The sequence below is a fragment of the Pungitius pungitius genome, chromosome 4 (genome assembly GCF_949316345.1).
Source record: "Pungitius pungitius chromosome 4, fPunPun2.1, whole genome shotgun sequence".
Taxonomy (NCBI): Eukaryota; Metazoa; Chordata; class Actinopteri; order Perciformes; family Gasterosteidae; genus Pungitius; species Pungitius pungitius.
The window spans coordinates 16,039,231-16,054,624 of record NC_084903.1 but is presented as its reverse complement, the minus strand read 5'-3'; the positions used below and the strand labels follow the sequence as shown (position 1 = coordinate 16,054,624).

General features: G+C 43.5%; 1 protein-coding gene across 1 annotated transcript; it reads right to left on the bottom strand.

The window, feature by feature from the left end:
• Positions 1–9,388: 9,388 nt before the first annotated feature.
• ppm1g (protein phosphatase, Mg2+/Mn2+ dependent, 1G) lies at positions 9,389–15,394 on the bottom strand. The gene is made up of 14 exons (XM_037450041.2): positions 15,239–15,394; positions 14,838–14,974; positions 14,430–14,499; positions 14,137–14,222; positions 13,636–13,765; positions 13,300–13,411; positions 12,662–12,846; positions 12,264–12,445; positions 12,069–12,185; positions 11,868–11,970; positions 11,619–11,750; positions 11,298–11,427; positions 11,097–11,196; positions 9,389–10,901 (listed from the first exon to the last, which is right to left on the bottom strand). The coding sequence occupies exons 2-14, from the start codon at positions 14,946–14,948 to the stop codon at positions 10,716–10,718; spliced, it is 1,644 nt and encodes a 547-aa protein (XP_037305938.1). The 5' UTR covers positions 14,949–14,974; positions 15,239–15,394; the 3' UTR covers positions 9,389–10,715.

Genomic DNA, 15,394 nt, shown 5'->3' with positions numbered 1-15,394 from the left:
ATTTGGTATAACTCATGCTGTCTTTTGTTGATTTTGAGGATTGTCGTTTAGCCGTGCGACTGGGAATGTGTGTGTCTTTAAATACAAATCCTAAATGCTTTTAGGTATAGAGTTTATTTGTACAATACACATATTTGACCAGAAAGAGACTTAAATCACAGATATAACAGTCAGGATGGTCAGTGGGAGTTAAATGTACATCAAACCTGCCGCCTTTGTGAACTTTGAACTTGTCTGAACTTTGACCGTTGTTGTGACTAAAGTAATGTTTTGGAATCGTACTCTGCACTTTGTGATAACCAAGTGCATCAGCTGATGCACATCAGAAGCCAGGGGATAAGATGAGAGCGACCTTTAGGGGCATAGACACACCGACACACACAGACACACAACACACACACAGAAAGTCATCCGACTTCATACTGGATCACATCCTAAACAGACTCTTCATACAGCTTACTTATAGTTAAGCAAGAGCTTTATTTTGAAGGGTGTCATGTGACATTTGGTCAGTGGCATGTCTCTGTTGTTGGAGGCAGTCCGTGTGTGGGGGTGTCGGTGCCCTAACTTAACTCTTGAAACAAAAAGGCTTTGCTCTTTTAACACAAATATCACCGATACGAAAGTTGAAATTTTCTGGGGCTCCTGCCAACATCTTTATGTTAAATTGGTCCTTAAAATGTTTGCGATATTATTTCAAAAAAGTTTCTAAAGCTCAGATATGTTTGCATCGTGTCAGTACACCATGTTGTTCAAGTCTCGTTTAGAAAAGCAAACATTGCCACATCCAATGTTTGGAATTTATTTTCCATCTTTTTCAGTTTCGCAACTGTGGAAAAAAAACTTAACTTCATTATTCGGGGGATCAATCATCCAGCTTTATTACCTAAAGATATTCACTTACTCAGACAGGTGTTTCATTATTGTGGTTGTATTCGCGCATGGAGACACAAGGCAGGAAAGAACAGAAGGATCTATTATGACACTGAACATGTCTATGTTTAACTTCTTATTGTGTAATGTGCTGCCAGTGTGCAAGAAGGCGGTCTGGGGCTCAGTTCCAGGCCATTTTATAATTGTATAGCCTCTCTCTCTGGGTCTTAGTGTGTGGGTGTGTTACATAACAAAACAAGAGGGGTGACATCAGTGCTGACTCTTAACAAGCACAAATACAATCTCCACTTTCCTAACCAGCTATAAACCCAATCAATGTGAGTGTGGACAGCTGCTTTGTTTGTGTGTGTGTGTGTGTGAGTTAGTGTGCTCAAAAGTGACCGTGTTCACGAGAAAGAGTCCGTGGGGTGACAGAAGGTGACAGTGGATAAATAATCTATAATAGAAAGTGATCCAGAGAGAAAGAGACTTCACAGATGATCCCAGCTTCATTAACCAGTCTGGAAAGCAGATTTGGGGATTTATGGATCACAAATGTTATGGAGTTTTAGACACAGCAGTGTGATCCTCAGATGTCCAAGCCTTTAACATCTGTAAAAGGTGAAATATTTCTTTCTGTTGACAAACATTCAGCACAGAGCTGCCTTCTGGGACATTAGAGTTCTTGTTGTGTAAGTTGTGACACTTTGGATATTTCCCTAAATTGTTTTGAGGTTGAGATTGTTATTTACCGTCACACAGGGGAGACTTGACTAGAGCTAGTGCTGTTTTCACCAAAGCAGTATAAATGTCTATGAATGAAAAAACACAGCACTTCAACAGGACAAAATGTTTGTCCTCTAAAGGGAACACAAACCCTTCTGCTACCTATTAAATGTTAGCCCTAAAACCGGAATTTGGAGGTGAGTCCCTTCCTTTGCCTATCAATATTATTATCTATTATTTTTATTATTATTATTTATCTGTATTTTGCAAAGTCAAACACGCTGTGTCTTTATTTTCACTCTCTCTCTCTCTTTCATCTTCACTCATGACACCGCCTCTCGCTCGCCCGCTCTGCAGGTCGTCTATTTGAATAACCTGGTGACGGCACATGTGTGTGTTTGCATCCGTGTTCAAAGTTCACAGAGTGTGTCATGTTGCACAAGCTGCGATGCGGAGTGACACACGCATTTTAAACCCCTCACAGCTCCCCCGACTCGCCGCCCCCGCACATACATTTTTCCTGTGGACAACAGCTGACAACTGCTTTTTTATCAACACATTTCTGCAGATAACACAACATACATCCCCAGCACATTTGTACACATAGCAGGCCAAATGTCTGAATGGAACATATGCAAGCAGAGTAAGGTACAGTATTTATTTTCTCGGATAACACACCAGATGCTGTATGAGGTTTTCTTCTAATAATGGAGATAATGCCAGACAGAAAATAAGTCAAAAAACATCCAAATCATATATTTAATTTTCTTTTTATCAAGAATAACATTAATCACGACTGAGACTGAACATAAAACAGTTCTGGATTCATCTATACAAGGCAAAGAATCTCTGTCAGTATGTGTGTGTCTTTGTGTCCTCCTCATATCTCGAGAGCCGTTTACTTCCCAGTGTAATTGGACACCGGACACTTGTCCGGTTGGGGGCGGGCCCTGAAAGCTCCAGCGCGTCATTGGACCGACGCTACATGGATGCATGCGAGTAGATACGACCGTTGACCTTTCCTCACTTCCCCGGAGTCAACCAGGACAACCAGATATCCCCCAGCGACAGCACCGCTCTGTCATTGCATCTCAAAGTGTATTCATTTGTGCCTTACTGACCTACACTTCAGCTAATAACGTTGCCCCTGGCAACAGAAGTCGCGCACCTGTACGTATCCCAGTGACTGACGCCGGCTAAAGGCCACTGCTCTGCGCCGTGCTCATCCTGCGGTTGAGTCTATTGTAGCAGTGTCTGCTTAAGGTGATGCTGCTGTTGATTCTAATATGATGTTGCATAACAAACAATACATCTTATTTGAATTGTTAGCCTTTGTGAGTCAAATCGGATGTTTTGACATTTGTCCGTCAGTATAAGTGAAGAGAGACAAAGTATGTGAATAGTCATCCAAGTCGATTAGTTTAGTAAAGTGCCATGAGCAGACGGCGGTACAGGTGAGGAGCCGAGTAGTTTTGAGGGGGTGGAATAAGCAGGAATGGTTGGCAAAGAGACTAATCTGATAGAAAACAGATGCACAAGAGGACAGAGGAGGAGAAGCTGTTTCCCTGACATTCATCAAATCTAATCCAACAACATTTTACGATTTTCCAACATTTCAAAATCTTAAAGTTCATCATTTTGAAGCCTGTTGCAATAGTTACAGCTATAACTACAGAATCAGAATCTGATACATGGCTTTATCAGCCATGTATGCGTAGGCAATACGCATCATCTGACGGTGGTTTCTCTTCGGTCTCAATCTACATGAACAAATAAACAAAAGAATCATAAAATTAAAAGGACTATACAATTGAAAATCTATACATCGTACAACAATTGAGGTGATAATTGCTGTATATTATTGTAAATAAATATTGCTACTCCTGATGGGGTTGAAACATTTATGATGTTAATGTAAAAAGGTAATTGGATGGTAGGCACCTCATAATCTATCCCTGACACACACAAACACACACACAAAAGCACACACACAAGCACACTTGTGGGAAACAGGGATTAGTAACTGATACTGAGAGGTGGGAGAAAGCAGCCTCCCTCTGTGGCCTCTTAAACCAGATGTAACCAGCTGGCAGAGACACACACACACACACACACACACACACACACACACACACACACACACACACACACACACACACACACAGTTCCCAGTGACCTGTCTAGTGGCCAGAACTTTTGTCCTTTTCTGAGCTGACACATATAATCTAGAGAGGGAGAGAGAGGGGGGGGGGGGTGTAGAGAGAGAGAAGCCCACTTTCAGCAGTGCAGAGTGCAGCGGTGCTTCAATGCATCTCTGTGTCAGAGGACCTCTCTGTGAAGATCTTCCACTGTCCGATGGTTGAATGAAACATTTGAATCAATATTTTCATATAAGAATAACGGAAAAGTCACTTGTTGGTTGAAGACAAGCAGACGGTGGGGGGGGTGGGGGGGGATGTGTTGAAGTAGTAACTCCAGGGAGTCGGGTTCATCCGATAAGCTCTGAATGAGTCATGGGAGGCTGGTCCTGGGAGCAGTGGGAGGAGGACAACACTGTTTTGTGGATTCTCTAGTGAGAACACATTGTTGCTTCTTGTAGAAATGACACCTGTGATCTGTTGAACATGTTATCATCCAATGTAACAAGCCTTTTCTTTATTTACTATAGATTGGTCAGTCCCAGGTTTTGACCAACCAAAAGGGGTCACATTAAAAATCTCTCCTTCTTAAGAGGACCTTTTGACGCAACAGCATCACAACCCTTAATCTGTCAGGTCTTTTAAGACTCTCAGCTACAAAGATACACAGAATCATGTTCACGTTAAAATCCATCAGAATGTGATCAGAGGGACTTGAGAGATTCTTTGGTGTTTCCTTTAAGGCTGCCAGCATGTATCCATTTGGTTTTCTTTAATTAAAAAGCCTTTCCGTAACCCTTACCCTGATAATTTAGTGCCATCTTAAGGTCAACATTTTGATTTGGCCAAAACTTTGTTTGAAAGTAAATATTTCTTTTTTGATTTTTTGATTCATCCATTTCTAGAATCACAAACATTTGAGTGGCTGCTGTATTATAAAAGTAATTATAGGAAAATGGTACAGGCCTCCCCTTCTTCTCCTATTTTAACTCACTTATTGTTAAGTTTGAAAGTGATGCTATAACATCATCGAAGAAGAGTCTACAACGTTGCTTTTCCTGTTTAAATAATCATTAACGGTGGATAAAGTCATGAGACATTAGATGCTACATACAGACCACAGAGCTTTGGATGCTCCTCCTTGAACTGTGGTTTTCAGCCCGGTCACAAGATGATTCAGCCGTGTTGAAGAAGGATTTCTTTAATCACAAGATGTGCACGAATGTCTATTTTTCTCTCAGTAACCACAGTAAGTGTTTTATTCTTGTTTCAGTGGACAAAGCTCTCCATCAACAAATTCCCCCTTGAAGATAAGATAGTCTTCATTGTCCCCAAAGGGGGGGGGGGGGGGGGGGGGGGCGGGATTCTGTTGCTGCACACAGCAGGGGGCAAGAATAAGGTTCCCTCTCCGCCTCCACGCTCGTGACGGCTGAGCATCATCTCCTTCCCCGACAGGAAGCAGACATGAAGGTGACAGGAGGCCTCTGAACACATGTTGTTACTTCACATTCAAGACGTGTAAGAGCAAATCCTGCCTTTAAGCTATACTTCATGCACAATGTCATCTTTCAGCATGAAACACTGCAAACCTTAATTGTGGTTGTTGAGAGCAGCATTTCTGGCTGTTATTTATTTCTAATTCTAGTTTTTTTGTTAGGCTGTAGGTAAAGAGAGGTGGTGTTAAAATTACAACCAGTGTTTCTATGATGGAAAAGAAAAAGAAAAGACTGAGATAAAGTAACCTTTTTTTGTGGGAAAGGGGCAAATATGTTAAATGAACAACGGACTATTGTCGGGGGAGTAACTGAGGAGGTGAAACCGTTTCTGTGAAAGAATGAGAGCCTGAAGAAATGTTTGGTGATGTAAGAGCAGCAGAATGTCCGCTGATGAGACAGCTGCTTGTTTCCACTTCTCTCTTATCTCTGACCGCACCCTGTGTGTGTGTGTGTGTGTGTGTGTGTGTGTTTGCCTGGTGTACATACTGATGTGTGATATGTGTGAATCTGTTCCTGCAGGTATGTTTGTGAATCATCGCTTGTGTGTGTGTGAGTTTCAGGTACGCTGCCCTCAAGGACCCTCATGCCACTGAAGCGTTTATGTTTAATTAAACTAGTTTCAATCATGTTTTTAACAATTACTGATGTTGTCATCACACTACACTTCTGTTGGGTCCCGCGTGAGGCCGTGTGCGTTTGTGTGTGTGTGTGTGTGTGTGTGTGTGCCGTTGGGTCTGTCCACGGCTCAGTATCTTGGATGCCCGGTTGTGGCTGCGGGCTCAGACATGGCTGCTTGTTTTGAGTCGGTCGGGGAGCAGCTGCTGGAGATCTGCTTTCTGTTGAGTGCAGCCTTCAAGTCGCTTCACATGTTTGTGTTTTGGCTGCTTTTTCTGATTATCCGCTGCAGCGCGAAGCTTTTGAATGAAGATATTTTTAAATGTGGATTTGATTGCCTCACAAAGGTCCATAACATTTATTTTGGGTGGAAAGGGTACGTTGCCCCCCCCCCCCCCCCCCCTCACCCCACGTCCCACATATCCAAGCCGGTTACTTGTTCCTGCTGGCTTGCTTACCAGCTGTAGATAAAACGGATTGTGCTAACAATCCTAAAGAACATAGTTTTATGGTTATTGGAGACCAGCCAACATCTCTTACTGAACCCCCACCCCCCCCCCCCCATCCATGAAGAGATGGAAAAAGAGAGGAAGTGGAGTGAAGAGGGGACAGGAAGTGACAGTGGGTAGAGAAGAAAAATGGGATGAAGGGTGCGAGTGGGATGAAAGGGGGGGGGGGGGGGTGGCAGGATGTGAGGAGTTTTCCTGTTTTTCCATTAAACATGCTGAGCTTGATGCTGATGAATTACACACACACACACACACACACACACACAGAGGATGTGTCTGGAACTGACATAGTAGTACATCCTGCCCCTAATAGAACAGCTGACTGTGACATCTTACTGCATCGACTGTGTGTGTGTGTGTGTGTGTCTGTGTGTGTCGGTGTGTGTGTGTGTGGGGAGGGGGGGGGGGGGGGGGGTCATACGCACGTATGGAGTCTCTTGCAATGAGCCTGTATTCAAGGTTCATTTGGTTGAACAGTGAGATTAATGGTTGAATTTTAAATGTTGCTGTCAAAGTTAAACCTGAATTAAGTTTTTGTTCACTTTGGGGGCAGCACAAAATAAACAGTATACCAAAACTAATTTAACCAATAAAGATGTATTTAAGACTTCCAGGTGACATGGAGCAACATTACATTTACGTGGAGTAATGTTTGTGTTCAGATTTTAAGTTCAACATTCACTCTTTTATCTCGAATTTTGGTCCCTACCAACTGAAGGCGCTTTAGCTGCTAAATGCTGAGCTCTGTTCTCCAGCTAGTCGACAGCATTCAAAGGATCAGACCACATCATTAAAGCCGTGGGGTAAAAGGCTCCGTGGAGCTGACAGGAACATGTCAGCTCCACGGAGCCTCTAGTGCGAGGTGGTAATTTACTGTGTGGTCCTCACAGCTGATGAAGCAGAGTCAATGAAAAAGCCATCGTTTGTGTAAAATACTGTCTAGTGCAGCCTCAAGGTTAGAGTTAAACTTGGGGAATGCATTGTATCAATCCTCAAGTATGGAGTGTGAGGTGTTGTGGAGGATTTATCTATTTATTTATTAACACCTCTCCAGCAATTTAGAGAAAGATGCTTATTGTTGCAACAACTAACTAAACCTCATGTAGGATTATAATCGTCCCATATTACATACTCATCCAATACCTTCAATGCAAATGATAACATTAGTTACAGAAATGGACATTCAAGGTATGCGACTGTGAAAAAACTATTTTTGTATTTAATCTGCACTACAGTGACCGCTGGAATGTACGTGTGTGTATAGGTGTGTATGTGTGCAAGTGGGTAAACTATATAAACATATATACTATATTTTAAGAGGGCAAGCAGAAGATTGAAAAAGATCTTGATGAATACTTACAGTGTCTAACTACAACCTGCTATTGTGGTCTGACTTTATGGCTCAACAGCACACATACATCGACCCAGACAGACACACACACACACACACACACACACACACACACAGTTATACACGCAGTCGCAGGCCAGGTCTAGTTGGACTCCTGTGGCTCTATTCCACAACCATCAGTCAAGTTTAAGAGTCTGCAGACAGAAGCGACTCCCCAAACACACAAAGCTGGACAAGGCCGCCATTGAGCTCCACAGCCTCCACAGCCTTTTAGAAACATTTTTGTAGTTACAGCAGTGAAAAATCCAACTGGAGCAGCAACCTACAGTGGCCTTTTGAGAAAGTGCCAAGCATGTCTTCCAAGAAAACCGTTGTAGGGAACAGCCGTGGTTCATGTGTTCATCGACTGGGGAAGAGTGAGTTCTGCATCTCGTTTTTGATGTCGTAGCCAAAAGCTGAGTGGCTTTAAATCTATTCATTGTGCATCCTGTTCACACACACACACACACACACACACACACACAGCCCAGTGTATTTATGCCTAGATTTCACTAAAGCTGTCATTCTACAGACGACAAAAAAATCCCTCCTGTTAAAGATAGGGATAAAATGTGTGTATACAGATGCGTATGTGTGTGTGATGACATTTTTAGATTCCAAGGACAGGGTGTGTTTCCTCTCTTGCTTTCTATTGTTCCTGCAGCAAAAGGGATCCTCGGTGGAGCAGAGCAGGCCTGTGGAGGAGCAGCCAATGACCGGACAGGACAGAAGGAGCCCGAGGCTGATGGCAAATAAAGTCTGTCCTGGACATGTAAAGCATAGCAGTCCCTCTGCTTCTTCAGGACCTAACGTATGTCTCATAGGGTGCAAATGGGGATTATTTGGTTAAAATGGGGTTATTGTTGGTTGAAGGAGTGTGAGACTGATGAAGTCGGTGGCTGTGCTCTCTGCTCTTCGTGGCACACGGCTACCTCTGCTTAAAAGGATGGAGAAGTGCGTCAAATTCATTCTGCTGCCATCTGCAGGACGTTCTGTCCTACAAAGAACTTTTCATTTAGAGTCCTCTGTTCAAATGTTATTATTTAAGATAAGATAAAAGCTTGATCGATCTCCATGGGCAGAATTCAGCAGCACAAAAGCATAATTACAAAGGTTTATCTAACTTCTTATAGTGCGTCAGAGGACGCAAGATGAATAAAAATAATGACCATTTTTCCTGTTACAAGTGAAAATACTTTTGTAAAAGATCCTGCATTGAAAAGATATTGTTCTATGCATTTAAAACATGGAATCCTTAGTTTGAAGTCCTTAAGCTGATTTATATGTTATAACTAGATGCTGCATTCTGAAGCATTCAAATTAAGATTGACTAGTATCTAAAAAAAACCTAAAAGATTCTGATGTATTTAAATTCTAAGTAAGAGAGAGAGTAAGTAATCCTCAACACCATTAAAAACTTGATAGTTGTCCCCTAGATGTTTTAAATAAACACAGGAAAACGGTTGGCATTATTTAAAAAATGTATTTGTATGTACTTACATACCGGTGTCAAAAGAGTATGCACCATAAATGTCACATTGACCGACAATTATGAAGAAAACATTTTTCTTCCATTACAAGTATTGAAAAAACTATATACAGAAAAAGGTCATGTGACAAGATAGTACACTAGAAACAAAATTACAGTCACACAATGTGGTTTTAATGACACATTTGCAAATAAAGACAGTTATTCTCATCAAAAGCTACACTGTCTTAGTGCTCTTAAGTTTAAATTGTATTTCCACTCAAAGAGTAACATTGTGCATCCTCTACAGTTTAGCGTCTGGGTATTTTACGGGTGTGCTCACAAAAATGTTTTGCTTACAAGATTACCTGTCAACAACAACAAAAACAAACAAACATTTGAGTGGAAATACATTTATACTTAAAACACATGTTCTAAAGAGGATCATAAAAGGTTGTTACAACAGAAACACGAGAGCGCAGAGGAAGGTGGACAGTCACTCTCTACCTCGCTACTCGTCTCCCTGCTAGCAGATCCTACAGATGAAAAGTACACAAGCCCACTAAGCCTCGGGCAGCTTTTTCTTCATCTGGAAATTTACAGATTTAATTAGACACAAAACAGGAATGTGGGGGGGGGGGGGGGGGGGGGGGGTCTGATGAGGGCGATGAATTGTTGGGTTATTGTGTGACCGGCAAAAATGAAAAACTGAATGGGTGCTAATACGGGGGGGGGAAAAAAATGATAAAATGGCTAACAGGAGCAACTGGACTGGGACCGTTAGTCCTTCGGTCCCTTTTGCTCACCGAATCAGGGAAGCAACACATTCAATTTAACTCGGGACGAACAAGCGCACTCAAGCCGCATCGTCAATCTCGACTATAAAAGACACCAATATCCTCTCTACCGTTACCACAGCAAATCTATCTGCAGCCATTTCGGGTCCCTGCTCTGGTTTCAGTTCATTTGAGGATGTGATATGGTGCCTATAAGAAAGGAATTCATATTCTTTTTAAATGGCACTTTGAGAAACAATGAATGCTATATAATGTGACGACCCATAGGGGGCATTGTGTGGTTACAGGCTGAAAAACTGCAACAACGCGTTGCACGTGGCACACTTTGGAATGGGATCGGCAGTCGGACGCCGGTCACGAGAGCCACCACCAAACTTCGTCCCGGTAAAAAACAGCGTGCTATTCAACATGCCCGTGAATCGTTTAATATCATTATTTAACTATTCATTCAAGGGCAAAACGTGTGTTTCTTTCCAGATAGAGTGAAAAGAACTGGAAAGGTGGGGAGGGGGGCGAGTTAATGTGAGAATTGGCTTTAAACAGAGGAGGAAAAAATACACTGATCTTAGTTCAGCCGATCTTACGTGTAGCAATAAACCGGTTTTAGGGGAAAACCGCGTTTGTGAGCCAAGGATTAAACAGAACGCGTCTCTGGTGTGTCTGGGTGGCCTCGGACCAGCTACTCCTCTGGGACGGCTTCCCTTTAGTTGCTTTTAGCCTTTTTGCCATCTTTTCCGTTCTCCTCTGCCTCCTCCTGGTGCTTCCTCTTCTTCGTGTCGTCTGGATGAGCAGAGGCTGGGTGTGGCCGCAGGGTGATGATGATGCAGGTCATGTTGTCACAGCCTGTCCCATCGCCAGATGTGTCGGGGGCCAAACAGTGCTCCAACAGCTGTCAGGAAGACAAGGGTTTCAGGTTTGCAACTAAAAAAACGGTTCAAATGCATGTATTCACGAGAAGCATGAGGTACTCGAGTCAACCGTGGCTTTTTTGTATAAAAATACGATCCATAATACAAAACACCCACAACAACGCCATCTTCCCTCTGCTGAAAGCATTAAGTGTGGATCAGGAGCCCGCTCTCACCTCTTCAACTATGGATGAGAGGAGTCGGACATTGCCGCTCTTGTCCGGTTTGATCCGCTCGCTGACGAAGTCCACCACCTCCTGGCTGCTCAACACATTCCTGCACACAACACGCGTGTTAATGGCCATTTGGAGATCTTTCACATTTAAGACACTGGTTCATTATGAGATCAAAGGAATAATGAGTACATGAGTACTCACCAGATGCCGTCGCATGCAATGACCATGAAGTCGTGATCGTCGTTAAGGGTCAGAACTTTGACGTCCGGCATCGAAGAAATCATCTGCTCCTCTGCAGGCAGAGCCTTGTTCCTCTTATAGAAGTGATCACCTGAGAGTTAGAGCCCAAGTTAGAAGCTCAGAGGGGGTAGTGGTAGAGTATGCAAACATTTAGACTACAATTAGAGTCTTCCCCACATTTAAATGTTATCAATGAACTACATATTTATCAACAAGATCTGCTGTAATAAACACGAGTGCTGACAGGAGTAATCTGAAAGTCACACAGGAAGTCTTCTGTACCAATAGCTCTGGAGAGATTAAGTCCACCGTTGACCCGTCCATCCATTGTCACTTTCCCTCCAGCATTTTTGATACGGGCGAGTTCCACCTCATCCTCCGGTTTGTGGTCGTACGACATGTCAACAGCTTTGCCTACAGCAACACAAAATGTAATTACTCCAACAGTGTTTCCCCAGCCATTAGAACAGCCCCCGAAGTTGTAAACCTAGAGGAAAGGTTACAGTCCAATACTTGATCAGTCTGACCTACCACGCTCAGACACCACACAGCGAGAGTCCCCGGCATTGGCCACAATCAGCTGTTTCCCCCGAATCAGAGCCACGACGGCTGTGGTGCCGCTGTCCGAGCCCGGCTGCAAACACATGAACATGGGAGATTCGATGCACTGTTAAGACCTCAACCATGTACGACATCAACATAAAAATTAGTTACAGTCTCCATTATACACACCTCCTCCTTGCCATCCATTCCAGGCAGGCACATTTCCTCCCCTTCTTCCTCTTCAGAGTCTTCTCCCTCGTCTGTATCTTCTTCGAGCTCGCTGCTGTCACCCTCTTCGCTGCCATCCTTATTAAAAACAGATACGGTGAGTTTTAAAAATGTCAGTTCTTTCAGATGACTTCATTCAGGGTTCCGGCTTCTCACCTCTTCCTCGCTGCCTTCCTCCTCTTCTCCCTCCTCAGATTCCTCGCTATCTTCAAAGAACCTGGACTTGGAATCTGCTGCCTCCTTAGTGGACAAAGAGGAGCAGGAGGGACCTGCGTCTCCCTCTGCCTTACCAGCCTTTTCTTCTCCGTTGGCGCCTCCTGAACTTCCACAGTCTGCCGCTATAGAGAAACAGTTGTTCAAGGGGTTGCATAACAATGAGGCGCATGCCCATCGAGCAGATAAGCAAGATACACCTTTTCTCATTTAAGCATACCAATTCCAAAAATCCTGAAATTAGTTTTTTTTTAAGAACAGTAACCCAAGACCGTTTTTCCCATGGTGATCTTGTGGCGATCAACATAGTTGTTAAAGACTTCCAAATCTCAGTGGCGTACCTGAACCGCTGCCTTCCCCTCCTGTTCTCCGACAGGCTCGCAGCTTGGACCCGCATGCAGCTCCTTCGCCTTTCTTCGCCTTCCCATTGCTCTCCTCCACCTCACCATTTACCCCCTCCTGTGCTTTCCCACTTTCCTCTTTGCCTCCTGTGGCCTCTGCCTGCGAGGCTTTCTTAGCTGCCGCACTAAGAAAAAAAACAAACGGCCAACCGCATGAGTCTTGTTTTTAGACTACTGTAGTTTTACACAACAAACGCAGTAGTCTGGATTAAAAGAGGTTCCCGGCTTTTAGTCTATTTAATTATTCTCTTAAATTTACTGAATTCAAATATACTGACAACATAAATGTTGAGAGCCATGCAATAATATCACTACTTCTTAATGTGATATATGATTTGCATCTAAAGAGGGAGGACGTAATACAGCATGGTATTCAGCATGTCAGCTAAGGATAGCCAGAAAGACGAGACTCATACAAGATCTGTGATTAATGTGTGAGCCGACTTGTTTGAGGTCACTCCTGCAGTATTTTGCAAAAAGAACATATCAAGGAAATTTGACGGAATCGTTAAAGTCACAATGTACACTTATTCATTGGTGCTTTGGTCTCCTTTTTTTAATAAAAATTGCATGAGTACCTGATGGCAGCGGCGTGCTTGACAGCATTGAGGTTCTGGCCATAGCGTACCAGCAGCTCCTCTATGGTCATTGTGGCTTCCTCGTGGAGTAAAGCTGCCTCCTCTGTGTCCACTTAAAAGAGGGCCAAAACATCAACATTTAGATAATGACTGTATCAATTTGTCAATGATTCGGCATACCTGATTCTAAACTATCTGCAGCAAAAGCACTTTCATATTGAGTTCTTTATAGTCTCTTCTCTATTTCTCCTTTCTACCATGAATGTGCTTTGTTATGGGCTCCTCACAACACATCAAACAGTACCACACACATCCCATTGTTGGGGGTGTACTCACAATCATCCTCTTCTGACACCTTTGGAACTGGTGGCTGCTCAGTGGGACGCCCGGCGATCTGAACAAGCTCTTTAATGACATCCTCCGTGGTCATACTTCTGTCGATGGCCAAGAAGGCATCCTCCAGAGCCTGGAAACATCATGCAAAGGGGAAAGTGTCTAGTCGTCAGTGTAATGTGTTGCAGGTCTGTTCAGTGTTCAAATATGTCAGTACTGTGGGAGGGAGCACAAATGGTTAACACACACACACATACATAATACATTGCCTCCACCAACAGCTAATTAGCAACCATGCCTGTCAAGTAGCAGATGTCTGCTTGTAAAACTCAAAATAAAAGCCACAATGATTATCGGTACCTTAACCGTGATGCTCAGAATGAAGCTGTTTTGTTGGAAAACTTATTGCAGATTCAAATACAACTAGTTACTTCAAAGCCATTTTTGAAAAATTCATCTCAGCTTATCAGCATTTAAATTTTCAGTCAGGTCGTGCCATCTCACCTTTTGAAGTTTGCCATCTTTGTAAGTCTTCTGCTGCTTGATGATGTCAGGAAGGTACTTTGAACAGTACAGAGCCACCTCCTCACCTAAAAAGTAAAGCAGGGTAAAACACGAGGTGTGTAAAACAAACAAAAGGTCAAGAACCGTTTAAAGTATTTGTGCATAGTGTGTATTGTCCCTATCAGGATTAGGTCAAAACTTGCCTATGTCCCACACCATTGTATACAAGTGCTAACGTTACAGGCCCCAATCTATGATGAGAAACGCACTGATCACAGTGCAACGCGCCTTACCTCCGTGTCCATCATACACTGAAAACATGGCTGTTTCTTCATCAAACTCTGGGATACAATTGTGAGCATCCTGTGGCACAACAAACGGAAAATTAATTATGCTTTTATTACATACGGCGTCGTACATAATAGTAATAGATAGGGAGTGATTGCAATGAAACTCAGCCTATCAAAAACTGCCTGTGAATGAATTATGGATACAAGTTAATACACAGGAGTTGCGGGGAACGCATGATGAGACGTACTCTGTCTACTGTGGAGACAACAAGACCTATGCGAAGACACCTACGAAAAGAGAGGCCTCAACCCCCATATCCCGCCATTTACAGCTCGAATCCAATCGCCTCTACGTTCTGTTCAACAAGCGGACCCATGGTGGTCTTTGATCCCGTTTTCCGCCTTAGTTACCTCCATGGAGACGCGCCAGCCCTGCATGGCAGAGTAGCCGTAGCTCATGTTACTGTTGCCGCCATCGGAAGAGGTCTTGGTCGTGTTGGGTTGCGACAGATAAGCCCCCATGGTCGTCGGTTGCTATGGCTTTGCACCTGTAAAGAAAATGACACAAGGAAACGTACCATTTTAGCTTCACAGATAGAGGCACAACCACGTCACTTTTGTCAGACTTTAGCTAACGTGAGTTGCTAGCTAGCTAACGTTAGCAACGCCACAACAAAAAGTGTACGCGTTAGCTTGCTAACATCGGCTTGCTAACACTGCTAAGTGCTAGCTAGCCAGCCCTAACCTCTGCCCACCTCCCCCACTCTGCGCAGTTGTACGAAGATCAGACACAACTGTAACGTTTCATGTACCTATTCTGGTCGAGCAGGATGAGTTTGTAAAAGGGTACCAACGAGAAAGATTCGCATAGAAGAGATTGCACGTGTGGAAGCAAAAGCCGCTATCAACAAGGCAGACCCCAGAGGAGCTGGAGAGGAAAAGAGCGAACGCGCATGCGCAAGTCCATT